Source organism: Choloepus didactylus, chromosome 8 (genome assembly GCF_015220235.1).
Source record: "Choloepus didactylus isolate mChoDid1 chromosome 8, mChoDid1.pri, whole genome shotgun sequence".
In the NCBI taxonomy this organism is placed as follows: Eukaryota; Metazoa; Chordata; class Mammalia; order Pilosa; family Megalonychidae; genus Choloepus; species Choloepus didactylus.
Genome location: NC_051314.1, coordinates 75,212,273 through 75,237,943, shown reverse-complemented (window position 1 = coordinate 75,237,943; position 25,671 = coordinate 75,212,273). Strand labels below are relative to the sequence as shown.

Below are 25,671 nucleotides of genomic sequence, written 5' to 3'. Positions count from 1 at the left end.
CTAGGGCGGATGGCAGATGTAAGGCTAGCACAGGATTGGTGGCTACTGTTGCTGGGGTAGAAGGCAGGTAGTAAAGCTAGCACTCTAGGCGCAAATCTTAGGTGTGAACGGCTATCACTTCCGTAGAAGGCTGAGAGCAACTTAAGCCGCTATTGCATCAGCCCTAGCGGTCATGTTGCATATCTCTGGCATCGCTGAGGGTGGATTTTATACATGCTACCTTAATCGTCCCCAACAATCTATAACCTACTAATTTGAAAAGATACCAACTTAGCTTCAATAGCATACACGTTCTCACCTCCCATATCCCTCTGTTTCCCCTCTTTCTGTGTTTTTTGTCCCACTTTACCACTTTATATTTTGCACCAGGGAGGGGCCAGGCCAATACCTAAGGGGTCTGAGAAGACCTCCACACCATACTTGGAGATGCAGTAGCCCCACCGAAAAGGGACAGCCGGCCCATGATGCTGGAGATGTTGACCACACGGCCCCTCGCCTCCCTCACTGGGGGCAACAGGTGCAGCGTCACCTCGAGCACCCCGAGAGGTTCACATCCAGTGTGTTCACAAAGTCCTGTTTGGTCAGCCCCTCACTGGGTGCCGTGGGCATGGCAGTCCTCATGCTGTTCACGAGGCCCTGAGTCCTAAAGACTGTGGGAAATCAGAAAGACTCTGAGATGGCTTGTACGGGGTAGACACAGTTATGGCTCATACTCACCTTCAAATCGAGTTTATTTATTGTATCAACAACCATGTGCTACATGCTAGAGGGAAAAAGAGGAGGGGAGATGAAATAAGGGTGTGATGGCTGCAGGGTGGTGTCGGGGTTTGTGTATACATCCATCTGTTGGAGGGCAGGGACAGTCCCTCATCTTTCTGCTCCCCAGTGGCTGCCACCCAACTAGCACTCACCCCAAGTTTGTTAAATGCGTGAACAGTTAGAGAAAATAGAGTGAGTGCTCAGCATGCATCTCTCAAGGGGAGTGATCCAGAGACAGGAAGAGAAGGATGGGGTGAGAGACAGAGGACAGGCAAAGATGAAAAGAGAGGAGAAAGAAAAAAGGGGAGAGAAAGAAAATAAAGGAGAAAAAGAGAAAACATGAAAAATTAATTTCCACACCTGATCGGGAAAGACACACTGGAAATCCCAGGTTTGGGGCCTCAGGGAGAAGGAGAACGGGCCTGCCTTTGGCCTCAGGAGGCCGGCCTTGAAACAGTAATCCCAGGTGGCAAACTCATGGGAAGCAAGGTTTACCCTCTGCCCAGGGGATTCAACACTCACCCTGAGCTGCTGCCCGGCGCAGGATTTGGGGAGGACATGATGCAGTCACAGCCCACACCCCAGTGCACGGACTCCACCCTCTGCCCCAGAAAATGTCATCCTCTGTTCCCACCCTCCCAGAAGGCCACCCTCACCCCACCCTCCTCAGACCCTCACCCACCTGCTTTCCAGGAAGCTCCCTGGAAGACATAGGGAAAAAAAAGACACAACATCAAGGATGTGAAATAGGTCAGCAGGGGCAGCATCTCAGATGAGTCAGGGTTTGGGTAGGGGTGTGGGTAGGGGGCAGAGTCTGACCCTGGAAGTATTGGAGAGAGAATAAAGCCCTGCAAGATTATTCCTTCCCCTGCTCAGAAGCCTTTCCTGGTCTTAAAGAAATGCATATTCTTTGATGTAATTATTTTATTTTACTTAACATTGCTAAGAATGTGAACACAACTTTTATTTATAGAAATCTTTACCAGAATGTTATTTATGCCAGGAAAATCAATCCATCTAGGATTGCTTAAATAAATGAATGTCCCTTCATATGGCAGAATAGATATGACATTGACTATTAGGCTTTGGAAGAGATTTGATGATGAAGATGCTGATCACAGGAGACATAATATACAGAGCAATTAACTCTGGATGGTGGATTGAGCAAATGTTCTATCTTTGTCCTATTCTTTGTTTTCTACAATGAATATTTAACATTTATAATCAGAGAAAAATAATCAATGATCTTTTCCACAAAAAAAGGCAGGCAGCATAGTAGGAACCCTTTCTCTTCATTTGACCTAAAGTCCCTTCAGTGATTCACGCTTCAGTAACCTCATATGTCACACAAGGATGATCTTAAAGCCCTCAAGGGAGACGAATGTGTGGCACCAATAAGAAAATGTGCAAAAGCTGGGAAGTTGAGCCCAGATCCCGCCATATCCAGCCCCAGCCATGCCCAGCCCCGCACAGCCCCCTGCCAACCCTCTTCTAGAGGAAATGCCCTGAACAAAGTGTGGGCCCAGCTAACCCTGGTGCTCAGCAACTATCGCTCCAGAGCTTCTGTTCTGGAAGCTCCAGAACTCAAGCTCTTGAAAATCAAACATCTTAGGAATCTGTCTTGGATCCAGGTCACTGTTCCTTTCCATCAGAGAGGATAAGTAGGAGCAAATTTGATAATGTAATGGTGTCTCTCTCTTATTTGGAAGGTTGCTGTTGTCTTCTCAGGGAACCAGCACTTGGAATAAGAGGAGATCCAGATAAGAACACTATATCTAAGTCATACTGTCTTAGTTTGCCAGGCTGCTATGACAAATATCACACAATGGTTTGGCTTAAACAACAAGAATTTATTGGCTCGTAGTTTTGAGGCTGGAAGGAGCACAGAATCAAAAATTTTGCGGGGCTTGCTATCTCCCTGAAGACTGTAACATTCTGGCTGGCTGCTGGTAATTCTTGGGGTTCCTGGGCTTGTATTTCTGCATCACATCATATGGGGGTGTCCTCTCCTTTCTCCTTTTGGGATTTCCAGATTCTCTTTACAAGGCCTCCAGCAATACAGCTTCAGCTGGGCCACAGCACCTTAACTAAAAATGACATCTTCAAAAGTTCCTATTTACAATGGGTTCATACAGTGGGGACACAGATTAAGATTAAGAACATGTGTTTGTTGGGGTACATAATTCACTTTGTTCCCCCATAGTCTCCTTCGCCCACTGGGTGGCTGCAGCAATGCTCTCTGTCTTGGTGACATCCAGAATCACCCTCTCCTGACTGTCTCACATCTAGCCCCTCAGCTGCTCAGCCCCCTTCTCCGTCAGACACGCAGCCAGCACCCTCAGGCCTCGCAGGTCCAGCTGCCTGGCCAGCAGGTACCCAAAGCCCGAGTCACAGCCCATGACGAAGATGTACTCAGAGAAGACTCATCATCTGCGGCACCAAGAACGAGCACAAAAGGAAGTACAGGCACACGAGGCTTGCCAGGTAGAGACAGAGACCAAAGGCTACATTTGGGCTAAAGTTGTAGCCAGTCTCATGTCAGGAAGACTGTGTGCTGACCTTTAGGCTCTGCACTGCAGAGTCCTCAGGAGTTTTCCTGTTCCCAGCCATTCTTGAATATTACTGATTTCAGTCCCATCCTGACTGCTCTATGGCCTAATCCTGGCAGTTCAATAGATGCCTGTACCGGTTTGTATAAGTTGTGTCCCCCAGAAAAAGCCATGTTCTTTGATGCAATCTTGTGGGGGCAGACATATTAGTGTTGATTAAATTGGAATGTTTGCATTAGGTTGTTTCCATGAAGATACGCCCCACCCAACTGTGGGTGATAACTCTGATTGGATAATTTCCATGGAGGTGTGGCTCCACCCATTTAGCGTGGGCTTTGATTCACTCACTGGAGCTCCATATAAGCTCAGACATAAGGAGCGAGCTTGCTACAGCCAAGAGGGACACTTTGAGGAACGCACAGGAACTGAGAGAGGAGCTTCAGCTTACAGAGACATTTTGGAGATGGCCTTTGAAAGCAGACTTTTGCTCCGGAGAAACTAAGAGAGGACAAACACCCCAAGAGCAACTAAGAGTGACATTTTTGAGGAGCTGAAGCCTAGAGAGGAACGTCCTGGGAGAAAGCCATTTTGAAACCAGAACTTGGAGCAGACACTGGCCATGTGCCTTCCCAGCTAACAGAGGTTTTCTGGATGCCATTGGCCATCCTGCAGTGAAGGTACCCGATTGTTGATGCATTACCTTGGACACTTTATGGCCTTACGACTGTAACTGTGCAACCAAATAAACCCCCTTTTATAAAAGCCAGTCCATTTCTGGTGGTTTGCAAAAGGGCAGCGTTAGCAAACTAGAACAATGCCATTGCCTTTTCATGTCCCACCCCTTCCCAGCCACTTCCCCCATTCCTTTCTATGCTAGAGCCTCCTCTAATCTTTATCTTATGGTTCAGGACTGCCTGTGTTTATCTTGTCCCCCCACTCAGTAAATGTTTCTGGAATGATTGAATAAATCAATGATTTGTAAGGTATGTGATATTGCAACATATTGTTCAGCAGCATCAAAGTCCCTGAACTCTCCATAAACATAGGTACCTCTCAACTACAATTTGTATTTAGCCCAGGAATCTGTATGACTTTCTGCTTATCCATTCCCTGATTATTCTATTCTTCGAACATCATCAAAATAGTGAAGATATGGAGAGGTGGGCCTCAGGAAGCCCTGGGTGACTCAAGGGAAATCCTATCCAGCACTCAGTAGATGCTAACAAAGACCGGAAGAAAAGGAAAGATAGGGGATCCAGAAAGGACTCTTATGGAGGGTAAGGTCATGGAGGGCCTCCGGGAAGTTGCTGGTGAGGGGAGGAGGCTTGAATTCCTGCAGAGAAAGGATCTGGGGCCCTACCAGTCCCCCAGTGACTTCTCTTGTTTTCCCACCCTTGCATCTAATCCTAGGGTCCCAGGCTACTTGGGAATTCAAGAAAAGGAAACAATTATCCCTCACTTCTGTGGAAGAAAGGGCAGGGGGGGGGGCAGAGATAATCCACCTTTGCTTTTCTAATCCCTTCCCAGGCCATCCCCTTCACCCCTGATCTCCATGAAGGCTCTTGACTCTTCTTTCTCTGGACCCCACCCCACCCCTCCATGAGGGTAGGAGTCAACCACTGAGCACAGTGAACTTTTTCACTTTTATTTTAAGGAAAAATAATCAAGGTAAATTCATGATTTCAAGACAAAGAAAAAATTGGTCCTGTGTCTGCCCGAGTTTCAGGTCCTGGGCTCTTTGGAATTCTCTGCTCTAGATGAGACTCTGTTTGAGAGATCAGGAGAAATAAAGGGCTTTACCCAGAATGAAGGCCAGAGTGAGCCTTCTTATAGGAGAGGCTGGTGAAGTGAGGCACGGAGAGTGGAAAGAACTAAGGGTCTCAGGGTCCAGCTCCTTGGGAGTTGATAGGGCACCAGTGGGGAGCTCCACCCTGCTGTGAGCAGCCCAGCTCCTCCCCCACGACCAGGCAATGGAGGGAGACAGGACTGAGGACAAAACAGCCTCTGATGGTATTTTCCTTAATCCAAGGACCAAGTACAGGGTAGGTGATATGATAAGTCAAGGAACCTAAAGGGTATTGTGACATTGGGAGAAAGGGACTATGAAGCCAGCTGACATGGTAGCTAATTGGAAAAGTAGAGGGAGGGAGGTGAGGAGACCAAAGTGATCCAGAGTCTGTGAACATCATGATCTAGGGGTGGTCTCAGCCTTGCCACTGCCAGCCCTGGAGACTGCTGTGCTCCCTTCCATCCTCTACCACCTACTAAAGACAGAGAACGTGCATAGCACATGGATAAAAATGAGCTGATACAGAAGTCCCAGCTGACTGAGCAGGCTAAGCAATATGACAACGTGGTAGCCTGCATGAAGTCTCTAACTGAGCAAGGTGCTGGGTTACCCAGTGAAGAAAGGACTCTTCTCTCAGTTGCTCATGAAGATGATGTAGGAACTCACAGGTCATCCTGGAGGGTCATTTCAAGTATTGAGCAAGACACTGTAGCTGGTGAGAATACAGAGAGAAAAACTGAAACCAAGCTAAGAGATATCTGCAATGATGCACTCTTCTGGAAAAATTCTTTTGCAACTAGAAAGCAAAATCTTCCATTTGAAAATGAAAGCTCACTATTAATCACTTGGCTGAGGTTGCTGCTGGTGATGACAAGAAAAACATTGTAGATCAGTCACAAGTATACCAGGAAGCTTTGAAAATCAGCAAAAAGGAAATACAGTCAACACACCATCAGATTGTGTCTGACCCTTAACTTCTCTTGTGTTCTGTTATGAGATACCTAACTCCCTGGGGAAAGCCTGCTTTCTTGCAAAGAGGTTTTGGTGAAACATTTACTGAACTTGTTGCATTAAGTGAAGAGCCATCAAAGACAGTGCAATAATAATGCAATTATTGGGAGTATTGTTTGTGGACATTGGATACCCAAGGAGACAAAGCTGAAAACAGCTATTCTGCCATGACAAGAAGGAAGGGAAAATTAACCACCTTCCAACTTTGGTCTGCATGTGTAGCATGTAGGGACAACTGGAATGCTAGAGGGAACAGTCCCCACATAAGACCGCCCTCACTTCTGACATCGACTGCAAGTTCAGGGGGTTCCCCAAACCATCTCTAGGTTCCATTCACTAGGAAGATGCACTGAAAAGTGTTAATACTCACGGTCACAGTTTTTTACAGGGAAAGGAGACATTAACATCAGCCAAGGGAAGCAGCACATAGGGCAGAACCCAGATGTGCCCAATGCCAAGCTCCCATTGTCCTCTCCCTCTGGTGTCAGGATGCAGTACACATCCATATGGATGTGTGAAAATACACACAGGGTATTGCCAACCAGGGCAGTCGTCCACACCTCAGTGCTCAGAGATTTTGGGGGGGCTCAGTCACGTATGCCTGCATGGCTGACCCTTAGTCTCCAGGCCTTCCCAGAGGTCAGGCTACTACCTTTAGACCCCAGTTCTTCCAGAGGCAGAATTGATACCTCATGGCTCCGAGTCCCCAGCATCAATCATATTGTTAGACTGTCCAGTGCCCAAAGCCCCCAGGCAAACAAAAGCACTACTACCAGGCATGGCATCTGGGGGTCTACATACCACCTCCCAGCAGCCAAGGGCACAGACCAGACCTCCCTTTGGTTGAGGGGAATCCTTTGCCACACATGGACTCATTCTAGAATTTACACAGTAGCCAAGTTGTCACCCATGCTGTCTCACCAATATTTCTGACAAGTCTATGATACTTCTGTTTTAATTTCTGTGTTTCCCATGTGGGTTTTTTTTTTTTAATAAATTCAAAGTTATAGGAACAGTTGCAAAAACAATACTAACCCCATACACAGAACTCCATCATACCCTGACCCCCCTCCCCAAATAGCCCAATCCGCCAACTTTAACATGCTGTCACATCACTATTTCTTTCCCTCCCTCCCTATCTATCATCCATCATCTATTGCTCTGTCTTCTGAACATATGAGAGCTAGCTGCACACATCCTTGAACAAACACTGTAATTCACGTATACACTTCCCATGAACAAGAACATTCTTTTATGCAATCCCATTAAGCGCAGCTAAGAAGTACAAGAGATTCAACAATGATACGAAGCTGACATTCTATATTTCCTTTTCCTTATGTCTCAGCTGTGTCCCTTTGAGCCTCCTGTCCTCCATCCTCCAATCCCATCCAGGTTCATCCTTGGCATTCAATTGTCATTTACTTAGACTGTCTTTTTTTTTTTTTTCAATTGTGGAAACATATATACAGCCTAAATCTTCCCATTCCACCCCTCCCTAGCATTCCATTAGTGGAATTAATCACATTTAGAATGTTGTAATGCTCTTGCCCACCATCCATTACTAGAACTTTCCCTTCACCTCAAACAGCAACCCTACACTCATTTCTTAACTCCCCATTGCCCCTTCCCCCATTTCTCTTAACCCACACTCTACTTTTCATCTCTATGGTCATATTCTCTGATAATTTCTTTGTGTTTACTGTGGTGCTTAAAATTAACCTCTTAAATCCCTATCAGTCTTGTTTTTCTTTGATACCACCTTCACTTTGATAGGACACATAAACTATGTTCCTATACTCCTCCATTCCCCCACCTTTATATAGTTGTCTAAAATTACATATTTTACGTTGAGTTCAAAACCACTGATTTGTCATTAGAGTTTGTGTATTTTATGTCATATAGGAAGTAAATAGTGGAGTTACAATTAAAAAATTATTGACTTCTATTTGTATTCTATTGTGGTTGGAGAATGTGCTTTGAGTATATTCAATTTTTTTTTTAATTTATTGAGGCTTGTTTTATGTCCCAGCTTATGGTCCCTTCTGGAGAAAGATCCGTGATCACTAGAGAAAAATGAGTGTCCTGGTGATTTGGGATGTAAGGTACTATATATGTCTGTTAAAATTCTCTGTATCTCTTTCTCCTTTCTTTGTTTCTCTGTTATTAGGGCTCCCTTTAGTATCTGAAGTAGGGCAGGTCTTTTATTGGCAAACTCTCTCAGCATTTGTTTGTCTGTGAAAAATTTAAGCTCTCCCTCAAATGTGAAGGAGAGTTTTGCTGGATAAAGTATTCTTGGTCTGAAATTTTTCTCTCTTAGAATTTTAAATATGTCATGCACTGCCTTCTCGCCTCCATGGTGGCCGCTGAGTAGTCAAAACTTAGTCTTATGTTGTTTCCTTTGTATGTGGTGAATTGCTTTTCTCTTGCTGCTTTCAGAACTTGCTCCTTCTCTTCAGTATTTGAGAGTCTGATCAGAATATGTCTCAGAGTGGGTTTATTAGGATTTATTCTATTTGGAGTTCGCTGGGCATTTATGCTTTGTGTATTTATATTGTGTAGAAGGTTGGGGATGTTTTCCCCAATAATTTCTTTGAATACTCTTTCTAGACCTTTACCCTTCTCTTCCCCTTCTGGGACGCCAATGAGTCTTAGGTTTGGACCTTTTATTTTATCTATCATATCCCTGAGATCCATTTCAATTTTTTCGATTTTTTTCTCCATTCTTTCTTTTGTTCTTTCATTTTCTGTTCTGCGGACTTCTAGGACACTGAGACATTGTTCAACTTCCTCTAATCTTGTATTGTGAGTATCCAGAGTCTTTTTAATTTGGCCAACAGTTTCTTTTATTTCCATAAGATCTTCTATTTTTTTATTTACTCTTGCAATGTCTTCTTTATGCTCTTCTAGGGTCTTCTTTATGTAGCTTATATCCTGGGCCATGGTCTTCTTGATGTCCTTTAAGTCCTTTGCCATGTTTTTGTTCCTCGATTGTAGTTCTTTGATTAATTGTGCCAAGTACTGTGTCTCTTCTGATATTTTGATTCGGGTGTTTGGAATTGGGTTCTCCATATCGTCTGGTTTTATCATATACATTAAGATTTTCTGTTGTTTTTGGCCTCTTGGCATTTTCTTTGCTTGATAGGGTTCTTTCAAGTTGTAAAAAAAAAGATACCAGTCTAATTTTTCAGAAACACATGTTGGTGGTGTACACTTTCTCTAACTAACCAGCAGATGGCGTCTGCGAGTCACCTATACCCCTCAAATCAGTTCTCAACCTTGTCCCCACAGTGTGTGGGGAAATGATTCTTGTGGGGTTCAGTTGGTGAACTCAGTTTGGGTGTGTTGCTGGAGCCGTCTGCCCTGAATGTGGGGCATGTGTCCGGGTGGCCAGGGAGGCAGGGCAGCTTTAATTTTCAAACCCCCCAGGTTCCCAGAGATTCAAGGCCGCCGCAAGAGTCTAAGCCTTCATTTCAGTTCAGCCCCAGACCCTCTGTCTCGCTGACCCACAAACTACTGGACTTGGCATAGCATCCCTGAGTTTTCCGAGCGGGCCCCCTTTCTCAACTGTGACCTTCCAGGACCTCTGCTGAGGGAATGCTGTGCTATGTCACCAGTGCACGCCATCCCTCAAGGGAAGCCCCGGGCCACCAGGCCGTGCAGGGGTGCTCTCAGCCTGATGCAAAGATGGCTGAATGGGGTGTCTCAACCCCCCCCTCCTTGCACAGTTCCTCCTTCCCAGCTCTGGGACTACTGGCGGGGCTCTGGGCTGTGGGCATGGCCCTGGGCAGGAGTTTATCCAGCTCTCCGGGGAGCCAGCTGCAAGCCGCGGGGTTTCTTTCTGCTTCCAGCTCTCCCCTCCACTCCCCTGGCCCTGAGGGTATCTGCAGCGGGCTATCCTCCAGGCCAGACACCGAGAGGCCAGCTCAGTCCTCTTCTGCTGTGTTTTACTGCGTGGTTCCCACTGTCACAACTGCAGCTGCTCCTGGGTTTTTCCCTTTTTTTTTTTTTTTTAAAGAGCCAGTCGGTCTCCAAATGCCAACCCCTGGCTTCCCCACACTGCAGCGCAGCTGCGGGTCTTCCATCCAGCTTACTCACCCGTTTCAGAATGCAGACTCCCGGTTTCACCAAGTATGCAGCCCCTGTGGTACTAGCAGACCTCGTCCAGCTGGCACATCGCTGATACCGGTATTCTGGGTCACTTTCTGATTTTTATCTAGTGTTTTTCACGGAGGTGTTTTTTTGCCCTGTCTCACCTAGTCACCATCTTAGGTTCTCCTCCGTGTGGTTTTTATGATTTATATCAGGGGAGTAAAGCCAGGTAACATTTGGGAAGTTCTCTGTTTCCATCTTGACATGGCCAATAAAGGGATGTGGAATTTTTAGACAAGTTGTGATTGTGTGGCATAGCACTTCTGGTACTTTGTGGCTTCACAAGGGCCACTGTTGAAATAGTTTCATGTGTGAGAAAATAAAACTGCCTTCATTTTGGTTTGTCCTGGTGGTGGATAAAAGGGATCATTTTTTCCAGCCACAGGTGTAACTATTGTTGATAGTGAAAGGTTTAGAGCACTTGCAAAGCTGTGGTAGAAATAGGTAACTCATGGATATTATATGATGAGCCTCGTGTAGCTGTGGCTCACCTTTAGGTGTGCACACCTTTAGGACAACAGCTGTAGAACTGTTCCTTTAGCCAAAGGCATGATCCAATTTACTCTGAAGAAGGGCAGAAAGTTTCACAATCCATTATTTGTAAAGATATGTTTGCTTTCATTTTTTAATTCAATTTTATTGAGATTGTTCACATACCATATCATCATCCAAAGTGCATAATCAATTGCCCACGGTACCATCATACAGCTATGCATCCATTATTCCAGAAAGAAAATAAAAACAAAAAAGAAATCTCAAATCTTCCCATACCCCTAACAACCACCCCCCCTCATCATTGACTCATGGTATTAGTATAGTACATTTGTTACTGTTGATGGAAAAAAGTTAAAATACCACTAACTGTAGTACATAGTTTGCAATAGTATATTTTTTCCCTATATACCCCTCTATTATTAACTTCTAGTTTTGGTGTCATACATTTGTTCTAGTTTGTGACAGAGATTTCTAATATTTGTGCAGTTAATCTTGGACATTATCCACCACAAGATTCACTGTTTAATAAATTCCCATATTTTAACCTCCAAATTTCCTTCTGGTGACATACAAGATTCTAAGCTATCCCTTTCCACCACATTCACACACTGTTCAGCACTGTTAGTTATTCTCACAATAACTGGCTACCATCACCTCTGTCCATTTCCAAACACTTAAGTTCAACCTAGTTAAACATTCTGTTCATAATATGCAACCGCTCCCCATTCTTTAGGCTCGTTGTATATACTGGTAACTTATATTTCATGTCTATGAGTTTACATACTATAATTAGTTCATATCAGTGAGACCATACATATTTGTCCTTTTGTGTTTGACTTATTTCAATCAATATAGTGCCCTCAAGGTTTCTTCATCATTCCGTTTTTTTTTTTTAAGATGGTTTCATTCACCCACCATACATTCCATTTTAGTAAACAATCAATGGTTCCCTGTATAATCATGTATTTATGTATTCACCACCATCACCACTATATAAGGACATCTCCGTTTCTTCCACAAAGCAGGAGGAACAGTCAAAGGAGATAGAGAAACAAAAGAAAAAGAAAAGGAAAGAAAAGAATGACAGCTAAAAAAGCAACAAAAGCAAAGATAGAATTAAACTAAAGTACAATAAAAGAGACAACATCACCAATGCCAAGAGTCCCTTACCCTTCTCTTATATCCCCCTCTTATATGCATTTAGCTTTGGTATATTGCCTTTGTTACATTGAAGGAAGCATAATACAATGTTTCTGTTAACCATAGTTTCTAGTTTGGATTGATTGTATTTTTTCCCCAATGCCACCCCATTTTTAACACCTTGCAAGGTTGACATTCATTTGTTCTCCCTCATGTAAAAACATATTTGTACATTTTATCACAATTGTTTAGCACTCAAGGTTTCACTGAGTGATACAGTCCCAGTCTTTATCTTTCCTCTTTCCTTCTGGTGCCCCACATGCTCTTAGCCTTCCTCTTTCAACCATACTCACAGTCATCTTTGTTCAGTGAACTTACATTGTTGTGCTACCATCACCCAAAATTGTGTTCCAAACCTCTCACTCCTGTCTTTTCCTATCTGTCTGTAGAGCTCCCTTTAGTATTTCCTGTAGAGCAGGTATCTTGTTCACAAACTCTGTCATTGACTGTTTGTCAGAGAATATTTTAAACTCTCCCTCATATTTGAAGGACAGTTTTACTGGATGTAGGATTCTTGGTTGGTAGTTTTTCTTTTTCAGTATCTTAACTATATCACACCACTTCCTTCTTGCCTTCATGGTTCCTACTGAGAAAGCTGCACATAGTCTTATCAAACTTCCTTTGTATGTGATGAGTCGCTTTTCTCTTGCTGCTTTCAGGATTCTCTCTTTGTCTTTGATGTTTTATAATCTGATTATTAAGTGTCTTGGAGTAAGTCTATTTAGATCTATTCTGTTTGAGGTATGCTGTGCTTCTTGGATCTGTAATTTTATGTCTTTCATAAGAGATGGGAAATTTTCATTGATTATTTCCTTTATTATTGCTTCTGACCCTTTTCCCTTATCTTCTCCTTCTGGGACACCCATGACCTGTACATTCATGCACTTCATGTTGTCATTCAATTCCCTGAGACGTTGCTCATATTTTTCCATTCTTTTCCTTATCTGTTCTTTTGTGTGTAGGATTTCAGGTATCTTATTCTCCAGTTCCTGTTTTCTTCCACCTCTTGAACTCTGCTATTGTATGCCTCCATTGTGTTTTTCATTTCTTGTATTGTGCCTTTCATTTCTGTAGATTCTGCCAGTTGCTTTTTCTGATTTCTACCTTATGTTTGCCCAGTGTTTTCTTTATATCCTTCATCTCTTTTCCATATCTTCCCTGAACTCGTTGATTTAGTTTTTTGTTTGATTTAACATATTTCTTTGAAAATCTTTAATTGACTGTTTCATTAAAGTGAAACAATATCTCAACTGTATCTTGATTGAGGTGTTAAGTTTGTTCCTTTGACTGGGCCATATCTCCGCCCTTCCCAGTGTAGTTCGTAGTCCTCTGTTGTCTAGGCATCTGGCTTCCCTGATTACCCCAGTCAGATTTTCCCAGACCAGAATGGGTTCAGATCTCAGAATGGGATTATATTCAGTTTCAAGTCTCCCTGAGGGTGTGTCTTAGAGTTTGCTGAGGGAGGGGCAGGCCCTTGAGCTGGGCCCCACCTCCTTCCTCTTAGGGAAGATACACCCCCTAGGGAGCTATCTTCTGCATTTCATTAGTTTCTTTGTCTCTCTGGCTCTGTCAGCTCCACCCCTGTCTGGGTCAGAGTGCTGTGAACTGAAAATGGCTGAGGCTCCACTGAGCCACTCAGGTTGAGAGAGCAAAAAAGGGAAAGAAACCTTCTTTCAGAACCTGTCTATAGCCCCCCAATTTCAACCATCTGTCAGATAGAGCACCTGGTTTTATGGGCTCCACCTCCCAGGGCACAGGTGTTTTCCACCTCTCTAAGTTCAGTCTCTAAAAGTCTCTGTATTTTTTTTCTTTTTTTAATTAATTTTTTCCTGTCAGCCCCACCTCCTCTCCACTGGGAGTGACCTCAGGGTACTTTGCTGCTTGTCTATATTTGTAGTTTGTATTCAGCAGTCCACATTAGTTAATTACAACCCCAGGTGGAGCTGGTCTGAGCTATGTTCACTTGCTCAGAGAATGCCGGTTTCTCCCACAGGGAGGTCCTGCCGCTTGACTTGCCGCGGGCAGATGGGGCTCCTGGCATGGTTCCGCAGTGTGGAGACACAGAAGGTCCCCTGGCTCAATAGATTATACATAGGGCCCATTTCCCAAAATCTGGAAGCCTGAAGGTGGGCTCCAGAATGGGAAAAGGCCAAAAGCCTTGCATGTCTGAAAGCGGACTGCAATTTAGATGAGGGAATAGTCTCTGAGCTCTTGCTGGGCTCCTTCCATGCTCCTGTCTCCTGCCTCCTGCCCCCTGCCCCTGCTGTTTCCTGTCTAGCCCCCCAAAGAAATTGTCTCTTAAGACTAAAGATATGTAAATACACCTCATGGCTTTGGAGAGAATGCACCCTCCCTGAAATACCTGCGGACAGTCACGTAGAAGACTACCTTGTATGCTATAAAGACCTGTAGAAATTAGTAGAATAAAACTTTCTTTTGCATGGACACTGAGGATGGAGTTGTGCTCCCCCTTCTTTCACACCGCAGTTTTTACTTACAGATTTTATGCTGTGATCTCAGGCTTTCCACCCAATCCAGGTTGGTGTATGATGTGTGGACAGTCACGTCTGTCCCCCAGCAATTGTTCCAGATTATTTACTAGTTGTTCCTGATTGTTAATTAGGTGTTTCAGGGAACTGACTAAATTTCACACCTCTCTATGCCACCTTCTTAGATCCTCCCCCTGCTATCATTATTTTTGCTATAGTCAATTTTATATGTAGTTAACTGCTTTAATCTAACTTTAAAAACTTGCACATTTAAGAACAAATGTACAAGTGAAGATGAAGTACAAATGAATTGTTTGATATCAATTATTTCAAGTAAAGTAAATTTTTTTATAAACTATTTAGTTTTTTTAGGGGTTTTTTTGTGATTTTTTTTATACTTGCCTAACATGAGTGGCTGTAAAAATAGTTAATGGGAATATAACTTGAGATGATAGCTAGCTTTGTTTAATGTCTTATGAAGTTTTCTTGATGAATTACAAGCATAAAATTGACATAAGTAGAAAAAAAGTTTTATGAACGGGCTTTTCAACTACTTCATAGTTTTAAATAAATGCATCTTTGGGTTCTCAAACCTCGCTAAAGGAAATTGTACATTTTTGTAAATGTGTTCCTTATTTTTCTTGCTTTTACCAAGTTTAAATACAAAGTTCATTTTAACAACAAAAATACTGCTAATATAATTACTACTGTCCCCAATCATATCCCATTCCCCTCTCGTGCGCGCGCTCGCGCGCACACACACAATACACACACACACACACACACACACACACACACACACGAACTGCTGTTTGGTGGAGAGGAGAACACTCTAAATAAAGTAGTATGTTCCATTTAAATTTTTGGTACATAGCATTTTCTAACTTAAGGAAGCCGCAATGTTCTTGGCCCATCGTGGCATTTGGGTAGCATTAAACTATACTTTCTTAAAGAGTGTCTCACTATCTTATATCTTGTCCTGGATTTTGAATCTTTCTTCTATTTGTCAGGTGTACAATATTAGCCTCCCTTTTTAGCCTTCCATCTTCTTCTGTCTTGTCACCTGCCACTCCTACTTTGAGGGCCATGTGCTTGCAAAATGGGCACTTTATCTTTCTGCCCCCAATCACGGTCTGCCATCACTCCTCTTTTGCTTGCACCCTATAAATTAGTTCCTAGTTCTATTTACTGCAGCAAATCCCTCCTCAGTCGATGAGAGAGCATTTACCTCCCTGTAAACCTTACCATATTGGTTTCTAATTGCTTCTAACAAATGTCATAAATCTAGCAGCTTAAAACAACACAAATTTATTATCTTGTAGTTCTGTAGGTCGCAAGTCTGATGCGGGTCTTGCAAGACTAAACATCAAGGTGTTGGCAGGGCTGTGTTCCTTTCTGGAGGTTCTGAGGGAAGGGGTTTCCATTTCATTGCCTTTTCCAGGTGCCTTGCCCTCCAGGGCCACCCTCATTCCTTGGCTTACAACCCCTCCCCCTCAAAACCAGCCATCCTTCTCACGTCACATCAGCATGACTTCCTCTCGTATAAGGGCCCTTGTGATTATATGGGCCCGGGCAGATAATCCAGGATGATCTTCCAATCTTAAGCCAAATGATTAGCATCTTAATTCCATCTGAAATCTTAATTCTCCTTTGCCATGTAACGCAACATATGCCCAGGGTCCAGGGATTAGGACACGGATGTCTTTGGGGACAGGTACTCTGCCTTCCACACTCACCTATCCCGAATGGTCTCTCATTGTCTGCCTTTAAATCCCTCTTCCTCTATTCTCTAAATAATGATGAGGCTGAATTCTATCAAAAGATCATCCTACAGAACATTTCCTCAGGATCTTGCAGTAAACACCAAACTAAAATACCTTATTAGGAGAAGTGTACTTTTATTCTTTTAGAAAAAAATTCCGGGGAAAATTATTTCTGTGTGTTCTATTGTGCCTAGTACATTATGTCCAATAAATATCAATGATGGGGGGCAGTGAGTCTTGAGCGTAAGGGTGAGACAATGAAATATCAAATACTGTTTTGTTGCTTATTCTGTTATAATTTTATATTAAATTGGCACTTTGGACAATTGGCTCAAATAGTACATTCAAATAAAAGTGAAATAGAGGCTTCAGGCATTTCTTTGGAGGAGAAAGTTCTCTTATGCATTTGGAACAACATATTAATGCATCTTCATCCACAGCTCTTTGTTTTACCTTGCCTATTGATTGCCCCTATCCTCCAACTCATTCCATAATTAAGGACAACTGAGCTAGACTAAAGAGACTAACTGAAAATTACATACTTCAAATAACAAAATCTGATACTGAAAAAAATTTGCAACTCAAAAAAAAAAAAAAGGGATTCCTAAGTACGGAACCAATGACAGGGAGAACCACAGGCTGTAGGCAATGGGAGAAATCAAGAGAGGAGACACTCTGGGGACATGGAGGGGAAGCAGGAGCCCAAAGAGTTCTGATGTGAACCTTGGCAAGCCTGAGGTCCAGCCAAATGATGAGGACAAACCATAAGTTCCCTCAGCAGCCGGAGGCAGGACACGGGGCAGAGTCCCAGGCTCTGAGAAGGGATGAGATGTGAGAGGAGTAGCCAGCTGAGCCCAGGGCCTTGGAAAACAATGTCAAAAAAACAGGTCAGGGGAGTGGGCAAAGTAACTGACAAAGAGATAAAAAGTCATCCAGAAAAGGAAAGAACCTGAGGTGGAAATGTATGGTAGTGAGGTGCTGTGCCCAGATTAAATAGTGTGCAGGAGAGAGTGATGCTAGAAATGGGGGTGGGGTGGGGGGTGCAGTCCTTGAAACAAATTTCAGTGTCATCATCAGGAAACAGTGAAAACTGGGGACCAGCTTACAGGATTGGGATTTCCAGTACCTAGAACCTCCTTGTCTGGAGGATCAGACTCTGAATCAAAGCCTTAGATTTCTGCAGGGTGAAAAACCCCAGGTGTGTATATACACAGCACTGTCAACAAGGCCAGCCAGCCCCACCGGAGATCTGATGGTCCAGGCATGGTACCTTAGCCATCCTCACCCATGCCCACAGGTATCTTCAAAGGAGGGATTGTCTTCACCACCGCCAGGCCATTTCCATCCGGTGGGAGGATGTAGAGAGGCCACAGCCAACACTCCCTCCCACCCAGGAGGGAACAGCAAGCTGAGCAGATTGGGGCTGGGCTTCCTCCAAGCTGCTCACACCCTCCATAAAAGTGCAGATTCCTCAAGGAGGCAAGCCGGCCAAGACAGCTACAGCCATCATTGATTGCACATGGCGCTGGGCAACAGTTTGTGCTATTGGGTCCCCATTTCTCCCTTGTGAAATTTGGTTGCTTCCTCCTAATATCCCAATGATGTTCCGAGAGAAGTCTGGGGCAGGAGGTGGGTGGGAGTGAGCTAAGAGTCCTGCTCACTTGAGAGCTTCTTCCCTCCACCCTACTTCCTCCCCTGACCCATCCCCCTCACACAATTACAGCTCTTACCCACCCTGCACCCCAGTCCTGGCTTCAAAGGGCCTTTCTGGGCACTGGGGAGTACCAACAGGCCAGGGCATCCACCAGGAAGGTGGGCATGTAGCTCATGGGGATGTAGAAGAGCTTGGCATCCCAGCCAGCCGAGTACCGGGCGCGGGGGTGGCAGGAGGTCAGCGCGTGCTCCATGCAGTCCGTCACCAAGAACAGATCGGTTGAGCACTTTTTCCTCATGACTTCAGCAGATTTGTTGTCTGTCAAGAATGAAAAGGACCCATGTATTCCTCCTCCTGCCCTGGGATGCCCTTAGTGAGAAGGGTGACTAAGCTTTCTTGTGGCTCCAAAGCCATGACCCCAACTTAAATCAGCTAGGCTCCCCAAAGATCCCCCACCCTTGCAGGAACAATTGCTACATACCATGCTACCTCTGGCTCTCTGCCTGACAACCTCTAGACTACAAAGCATGAAGGTCTCGCTCAATACTATAAATGTAAACAGATGAAAATCACCTGTCTCTGACACCAGCTTGTTATGAGTCCATGGGTGTCTTCCCTCTCTGGTTTCAATTTCCTACTCCATATAATGAGGGATTCAGATAAATGGTCCTCAACTCTCACAAGCCTGGAACCTTTCTTGAAGTCACCAGTTGACAACATGGGACCCTGGGAATGGAGTGAACTTCCCCACTTGTGGAGGACCCAGAGCCTGGAGCATAAACTCTGAGGCTGTGGGAGGAGCTAATGATGGACCCAGGCCTTCCAACAGTGGTTTGCTTCTCTCCCCACTGTCCACAGCTCACTCACAGTCTGCCAGGAACTGCTCGCCATAGATCTCCTTGATCTCCGTGCTAGTCTGGTCCCACAACTTCTGCAAGGTCCGTGAAAAGACCTCATTGCTGGTGATTTCAGTCTTGAAGAAACCGGGCTCAATCATGGCCACCTTCACCCCAAAGTAGGAGAGCTCCCGCCTGCAAGAAACAGCAGAGAGAGCAAGGGCTTCCGAGGCCTTGGGAGGCACACCAATTGAAAACCGGGGAGCATAATGGCTTCGCTGAAAGAATGGGGAGCTGCAAAGTGCAGTAGCTCATGGAGAACATTTTAAATGGTACCATTACCTCTGTATAGGGTTTGAATATATTCTGAAATAATTCTACACACGTGAACCCATTAGCTCTAAATCCTCCCTAGCCTGCAAGCCACTGCTTAAATGCTATCTGCTCTATTTCCCCTCACATCCCATCAACCCCAAACCTTGCTGATTTGTCCTCTTCCCGAGTCCTCAGTCACCTCTCTCCCCTCCTGCCCTAGCAACCTTCATGGTCATCTCTCAGCTGAGCCTTTGCCTTGTCCTCTAAGGAGGATCTCTCTGCCTTTGGACTTATCTCCCCCACACTCACAGGCAGCAAAGACTCTAGATGCTGACTGCACCAAGTAGCTCCCCTGATTAAAGCCTTTCCATGGAGTTCCACGGTCAACAGCATGAAGATCCAGCACTTTTCCTGGGCCAAAAGCCCTCCACAGGCCCAGCCATGCCCACCTCCCAGCCTCCTTCCAGCCAAATCTGGTCACGTCCTCTTATCCCTGGAGTGTCCTAAAGCACAGGCCAAATGCTAATACCCACCCCGGGCCTTTGCTGATGATGCTCCCACACCCAGAAAGTCCTTCCCACCCTTCTTCAACAGGCTGCCAGGCTGACCCTTGTTCCTCAGTCCTCAGCTCAGACCCCACCTCAAGGACCCTCCCCTAAATCTGGGGCTGTATCCTTGGATGTCATAGACACAAGCACTACCCCAGGTGGCAAAGACATTTCTGCCTCTTGTCCTGCTCTCACCTGGGAGAGGATTTAGGTAAGGGCCCTGATCTTGTTGTCCTAGGATGCAATTATTGGCACTCATGGAAGAGTCCTGTAAGTAAATACCTGATGAATGGAGTCAATGCCCTAACCCTACTCAGTGCTCCATGAAACTGAATATCATAGCAGCTGTGGCAGGAGCTCTGGAGCCAAATTACCCAGGTTCCAATTCTGCTTCAAACACTCTCCAACTGCATGCCCTCCTCCAGGGCAGGCATTTGTTTAATTAAGCTCTTGGCCTGGGGCCCCTCGCTCCACCCAGGACCTAGAATGGTGGTAATCAATGAATGGTCAGCAAATTCAGGGAGGAGGTAGGAGCACATGCCAGGGAGAGGGGACCTTGAAGAAGGGACCTCCAGGGCTGGGAGTAAATAGCCGTCCTTAAAAAGGCTCCCCAGTAGACTAGAAGCAGGAGAATCAGGGAAGGCCCAGCTCAATACCTGAGGGAGTCTGAGAAGGCCTCCACGCCATACTTGGAGATGCAGTAGCCCCCACCGTAAAGGGACAGCCGGCCCATGATGCTGGAGACATTGACCACGCGGCCCCTCGCCTTCCTCACTAGGGGCAGCAGGCTCAGTGTCACCTCGATCACTCCCAGCAGGTTCACATCAAGTATTTTCATAAAGTCCTGTTTGGTCAGCCACTCGTTGGGTGCCGTGGGTACGGAGATGCCAGCGTTATTCACCAGGCCCCAGAGCCCTGGAGATAAGGGGAAGATCGAATAGCAACAATGTCCAGAGTGGACCCAATTATGGATCCAATGCACACTACAGTGGAGTAGAAACATCATGGTAGAGGCTGGATGTGAGGCGAAGGGTTCGTTAAATAAAGACGTGGTTCTACAGGGCGGGTGAAGGGATGCAGAGCCTGTATTCTGTTAGAGGATAGAAGCCCTGCTTTCATACCCAGCGCCCGTTAGACAACAGGTAACCACCCATTTGATGGATGCAGGAACTGATGTTGAGGAAATACAGGTGTACAGATAAAAATGTTTTATTATATACATGAATGATGTCTTAGAAGGCATTAAATATAATTACCACAATTTTCAGATTTTATGGATACCTTATACACTGAGTGCTCAGCAATGATCTATTAAGGAAAGAGAGACACACAGAGAGAAGGAATGAGGAAAAGAGAGGAAGAGAAAAAAGAGAAAAGACAAAAAAAAAAGAGAGAGAGAGAATGAGAAAGAGACAAGGATAATACATGGGCATGGCTCAGTTGGGAAAGACATACTTGATATCTGAGGTTTGGGGCAACTGGGAGAACAGGCTGGCATTTGACATCAGGAGACTGGCCCTGAAACCACATATCGATCCGGGGCAGCACCCTCACAGGAAGCAAAGGCCACCCTACGCCCCGGGGAGTCCAGTGCTCACCCTGGGGTGAATGCCCAGAGCAGGCTTTGGGGAGGACGTGAGGCAGCCACACCCCAGCCCCCAGCGGGCAGACTCCACTCTCTGTCCCAGAAAATGTCACCCTCTGCTCCCACCCTCCCAGAAGGCCACCCCTGTGCTTTCCCTAGACCACCAGCTTTCTGGAAACCTCCCTGAAGGACTCACAGGGAAAAAAAGACCAAACTCCAAAGAATTAATGTAGACAGAGTTACCAACCGGCAGCCCTCGGAACAGCAGGAGTGGGCTGCTGTTGAGGCAGGGCAGGAGGGGGCAGGTGTCGCCCTGGGAGTTTTGCGGGGAGAATAAAGCCCGAGAGGTGAATCCTCCACTCCTCTGAAACACTCCCAGCCCTCAAAGAAGTGCCAATTGTTTGACCCAGATATTTTATTTCTAAGAATCCAATCACTATACATATTTATGAAGGTAGAGATTTAGGATAAAAGAGGTTCAACATGACATTGTTTATGACAATAAAGTATTGAAAACAATTTCCACATCAAGTCATAAAGTACTGTTTAAATAAGTACACACACACACACACACACACACACACACACACAAGCCACTGCATTAAAACAATAGATATTCTAAAACATTAAATATTATGTATGAAGAAAGAAGTAACTACTAATTTGACTGTCCTAAAGCAAGTTCCTAATGCTCAGTGCCCTCATCTGAATATGGGATGATCTTAACTCTTTGAACAGATGACTGCGGGTTGCCATAAGATGTCACAGTGCTGAGAAACTGACAACAGTTCCAGCACTGCCACCAACCACCCAGGCAAACCTTCAGAGCGGTGCTTAGTCTCTGGAACGGCTGCCCTGATACTAACCCTGGCACCAGTGCCTACCACTCCAGAACTTCTCCTTTCGGAAGCAGCAGCAAAAGGCAGAGAGGCTAGACATGAATTCCAGAGGGGCAAAGTCTCATCAGTGCAAACTCTCACCAGAGATATTTAGCTGCAATTCTGGGGTGTGGGGAAGGAACAGTGAGAGTAGAAAAGAGAAGGAACTCTTTTGGCTGGTGAGTGAGAGAGAGATGGCTGGTATTAGTTAAAGGCTTGGAAAAATAAAAACTTTAGAAATTTTCCCAAGTAGCAGCAAAGAGGGCTCTTTTTTACACAGAAAAAAAAACACAAATGGATATGAGGATCCACATGGTACCTCTGTCCCCCACGTGCTCCTTCACCCACTGGGTGGCTGCAGCAATGCTCTCTGTCTTGGTGACGTCCAGGATCACTGTCTCCACCCTGTCTGATGTCCGGTCCCTCAGCTGCTCAGCCCCCTTCTCCGTCAGACATGCAGCCAGCACCCTCAGGCCTCGCAGGTCCAGCTGCCTGGCCAGCAGGTTCCCGAAGCCCGAGTCACAGCCCGTGATGAAGACGTACTTGTCTCGGAGGTGGCTCACCACCTCCCTCTCCCGGAACCAGCGCAGAAGGTAGAACAGGCCCACGAGGCCCACCAGGTAGAGCCACATTTCTCTGCAGGGGACAGACACAGAAAGGCTAGGGTCAGAAAAAGATCTGGCCTCCTCAATCTGGAAGGCTGTGCAGGCAGGCTAGTCTCCACTCTCTCTGGCCTGGAGTCCTGAATTTCTCCCCTGATCAAAGTCTTTCTGAAACAGTATAAATTCTGGGCCCCACCTGCTGCCCTTTGGACTACTTTTGGAAGATCTGATAGAAGCCCTTGAAAATTCTAAATCAAGCCTGGAAAGAACACACACACACACACACACACACACACACACGAGCCACTGTGACAGATTTCAAGGTTCAGAACCATCTCAACTTGCCTTGTTCACCAACATACTTGGGACCCCGTCTTCCTGACCAGGGGATGTTCTTACTAGGAAGCTATTGTATGTTCAAGACACATTTAGATTCAAATCCCTCTCTGAGCATGGATTCACTCATCTGCTTAGCACACAAAATATTGTTCCTTAGAAACCGTCAGTCACCATCAGTCTTTCTGGGTTCAGAAGGAGAAGATAGACAGTGTAAAAGAATAGGTCCCTCCAAACATAGTACTCTTGGGCCAAAAGGAGTACAGGATCACAAAGGGGTTTCTGACACAGAAGCAAAAGAAAAGGGGTGGGGGGGACCTGAATGGTGGCTGGGGACACACAGCAGTGCGCTTTCTCAGTTGTCGGGAGGGTTGAATGGAATGACTTGTGCGGGGTGGGTTCAGTTTTTAGCCTTTCACCTCACCAAATTGCCCTCTCCCTAGTTCCAGTGTCCAATCACGTTGCCACTGGGATGTGTGACTCAAAAGCAGAAATCATCCCAAGGAAAACAGGGATGGGAGGTCCAAATCCTCACCTAACCGGAGCAGGCTCTCAACTGTAGTAAATGGAAAGGTCTTAGATCAGTTGGGATCAAGGTGCCGATGGAGAGGAGGGGGGAGAGGCCCCCTCAAGAGCTGGAGAAGAGGACTTTTAAAGCCCCTGGGCCACTTAAGAACTCTACATGAAGGGACCTACAGAGTGATGCCCGGGAAAAATGTTGCTACCTCTCACCAGGGCCAGGGGCCATAGAGGGGATGGGGCAAGGGGAGTGGGGTAGGGGCAGAAGGAGCCAGGATTTTGTTGGCCTGGGTGTCTCCTCATGTCCTTTTTAGTCTAAAGGAAGACGAGGAAACAGACTGGGAGAGGGAAGAGGAGGTTCAAACACCCTCCCTGTAACACCCGGGAGCACAGGCTGGACAGACAGACATGGGGCACTAATTCCAGCCTCTGCCTGAAGGTACACCCCAGAAGCAGGCTGACAGTCCTGGAAGAGTGTGTCTCTCAAGGTGTGCTGCAGCAACAGCATGACATGGGCTGTTCCTGCAGAAACCAGCATCTCCCTGCTTCCTGGGGGACTGCCAGGACCTCCTACCAGGAAGGCAGAGGGAGAGGCAGGGGGAAAACGGCAGAGGAGGAAAGAAGGAGCCCTAGAAATTCTGAACCTGTGCAAAGGAGAGTACAAATATTACGGGCAGGCTCAGGTGTTCTTTACTCAGAACAAGTTGGATTTTTTTTCCCCTCAGAAACCGCAATTTCCTTAAACCCCAAAAAGTCCAAGGGGCCATCCAGCGAAAACATTCCGCTGCCACCACCCCTGCTGTTTCACTCTTGTTAAGGCTGAAAGCAATATAACTCCTGTCAGAACCTTAAAGTCCCTTCCGCAGTCTGCAAAACCCCAAGAAATTCCGTTGTGTGCAACGAGGTCAGGGCTGGAGGTGTGGCTCCAGGAGCGGGAGGGTGGGACAGACTCACTCACTTGGAATCCAGGGGGTCCAGAGAAAGAGAAGTCCCTTAGAGGAGCTCCCCGGATGGAGACTGCACAGCCGCCAGTCCCTGGACTGCGACTCCCGCCCAGGGCGTTCCGTTCCGACACAGGCAGCCCCGCCCGCGTCCCCGGAGCCACTGCCTGGCCGCGGCCAGCGCCGCACACCTAGGCTCCGGGCGCGGGAGGGGAGGCGCCGCCCCCTGGTGGTGAGACAGAGCGCGGCAGAGGCCGGCGGGCCGCCTGCAGGGAGGGGTCTCCCAGGGGAGCCTCGGCTCAGCCACGTGGGGATCAGCGTCAGGGCGCTGCGCACCTGCCCTACTTTCTCCAAGTAGATAGGTCTGCTGAAGACACGGAGGTGCAGGGAACGTAACTGGGTGCCTGAACAGACCGTCAATGATGGTGAATTGGGCAAACCTGTTTCCAGTCCTGGACCCAAGAAATTAACAGACGATTACGATTACTGAATCATTATATAGATGGCTTTTTTTTTTTTTCTTTCTGTATTGTAGACTAGCCAAAAGGTAATACCTGAAATTACTGAAACTCTGTCTCATCCTTGTGTATATCTGCTAGTGTAATGGTCATTCTAGCCGAGGCTCAGCCCTGTGTACTTACTAGTGTAGTGGTAATAACTGCAATTCCCCTTGTTTGAATCCCTAAAAGCCCTGGACTCCTTAGACCCGGGGAGACAGATTTTTGGGCCAATAGCAATAAACTCTTTCTCTCTTGGAAGTCCTGTTGTCTCAGGAATTGGTCATTTGAGTGCATCAGGCAGAGAACCTGCATTTGTCTGACGTCATGAAAGGGTATCTGAACACAACTTCCCTCTTCAAATTTCTCCCCAGGTCATGCCACTGGTCCTTTGAACTCCCATAGGCACCTGACTCATCTTCTTTCTCATTCACCACTGTCTACTCCTCCCCAAAGCCACAGTTGAAATCACTGGACACAGATAAACTTTTAAACTTTTATTGTAAGACAAAAATACTCGAAGGAAATACATGGTTTCATGACCAAGTAAAAATTAGTTTCTTTGTCCACAGTAGGATCCCTTTTGAGGTCTCCCTTTCCCAGCCAGTAATGCTGAGTGAGCACCTGAGTTCTGTGTGCTCTGGCTGGTGTTGTCCCCTCACCTCCACACTCCCCCACCCTCTAATGCTGAAAGGTAACTTCAGAGAAGGGCACAAGCTTCTCAAGTTTCCTTCCCAGGCACAGCCAAAACAGACT

General features: G+C 46.0%; 1 protein-coding gene and 1 pseudogene across 2 annotated transcripts; both read right to left on the bottom strand.

Moving 5' to 3' along the window:
- Positions 1 to 353: 353 nt before the first annotated feature.
- On the bottom strand, positions 354 to 3,667 carry LOC119542688 (annotated as a pseudogene).
- A 12,652-nt stretch (positions 3,668 to 16,319) lies between these two features.
- LOC119543189 (retinol dehydrogenase 16-like) lies at positions 16,320 to 24,592 on the bottom strand. 2 transcript variants are annotated; one of them, XM_037847900.1, is made up of 5 exons: positions 24,436 to 24,592; positions 22,340 to 22,656; positions 20,214 to 20,472; positions 18,726 to 18,889; positions 16,320 to 18,176 (listed from the first exon to the last, which is right to left on the bottom strand). In XM_037847900.1, the coding sequence occupies exons 2-5, from the start codon at positions 22,650 to 22,652 to the stop codon at positions 17,959 to 17,961; spliced, it is 954 nt and encodes a 317-aa protein (XP_037703828.1). In that variant the 5' UTR covers positions 22,653 to 22,656; positions 24,436 to 24,592; the 3' UTR covers positions 16,320 to 17,958. The 2 variants fall into 2 exon arrangements, with proteins under 2 accessions (XP_037703828.1, XP_037703829.1); XM_037847901.1 differs by lacking the exon at positions 24,436 to 24,592 and having other exon boundaries at positions 22,340 to 22,770.
- Between the last annotated feature and the right edge of the window lie 1,079 nt (positions 24,593 to 25,671).

Bases quoted from the DNA above. Each gene is read 5' to 3' on its own strand.
- LOC119543189 (XM_037847900.1), bottom strand. From the start codon at position 22,652: ATGTGGCTCTACCTGGTGGGCCTCGTGGGCCTGTTCTACCTTCTGCGC. The intron at 20,473-22,339 runs GTACCATGTGGA...CCTTATCTCCAG, and splicing joins GGAGCACGTGGGGGACAGAG to GGCTCTGGGGCCTGGTGAAT. The intron at 18,890-20,213 runs GTATTGAGCTGG...TGTTTCTTGCAG, and splicing joins GCCTTCTCAGACTCCCTCAG to GCGGGAGCTCTCCTACTTTG.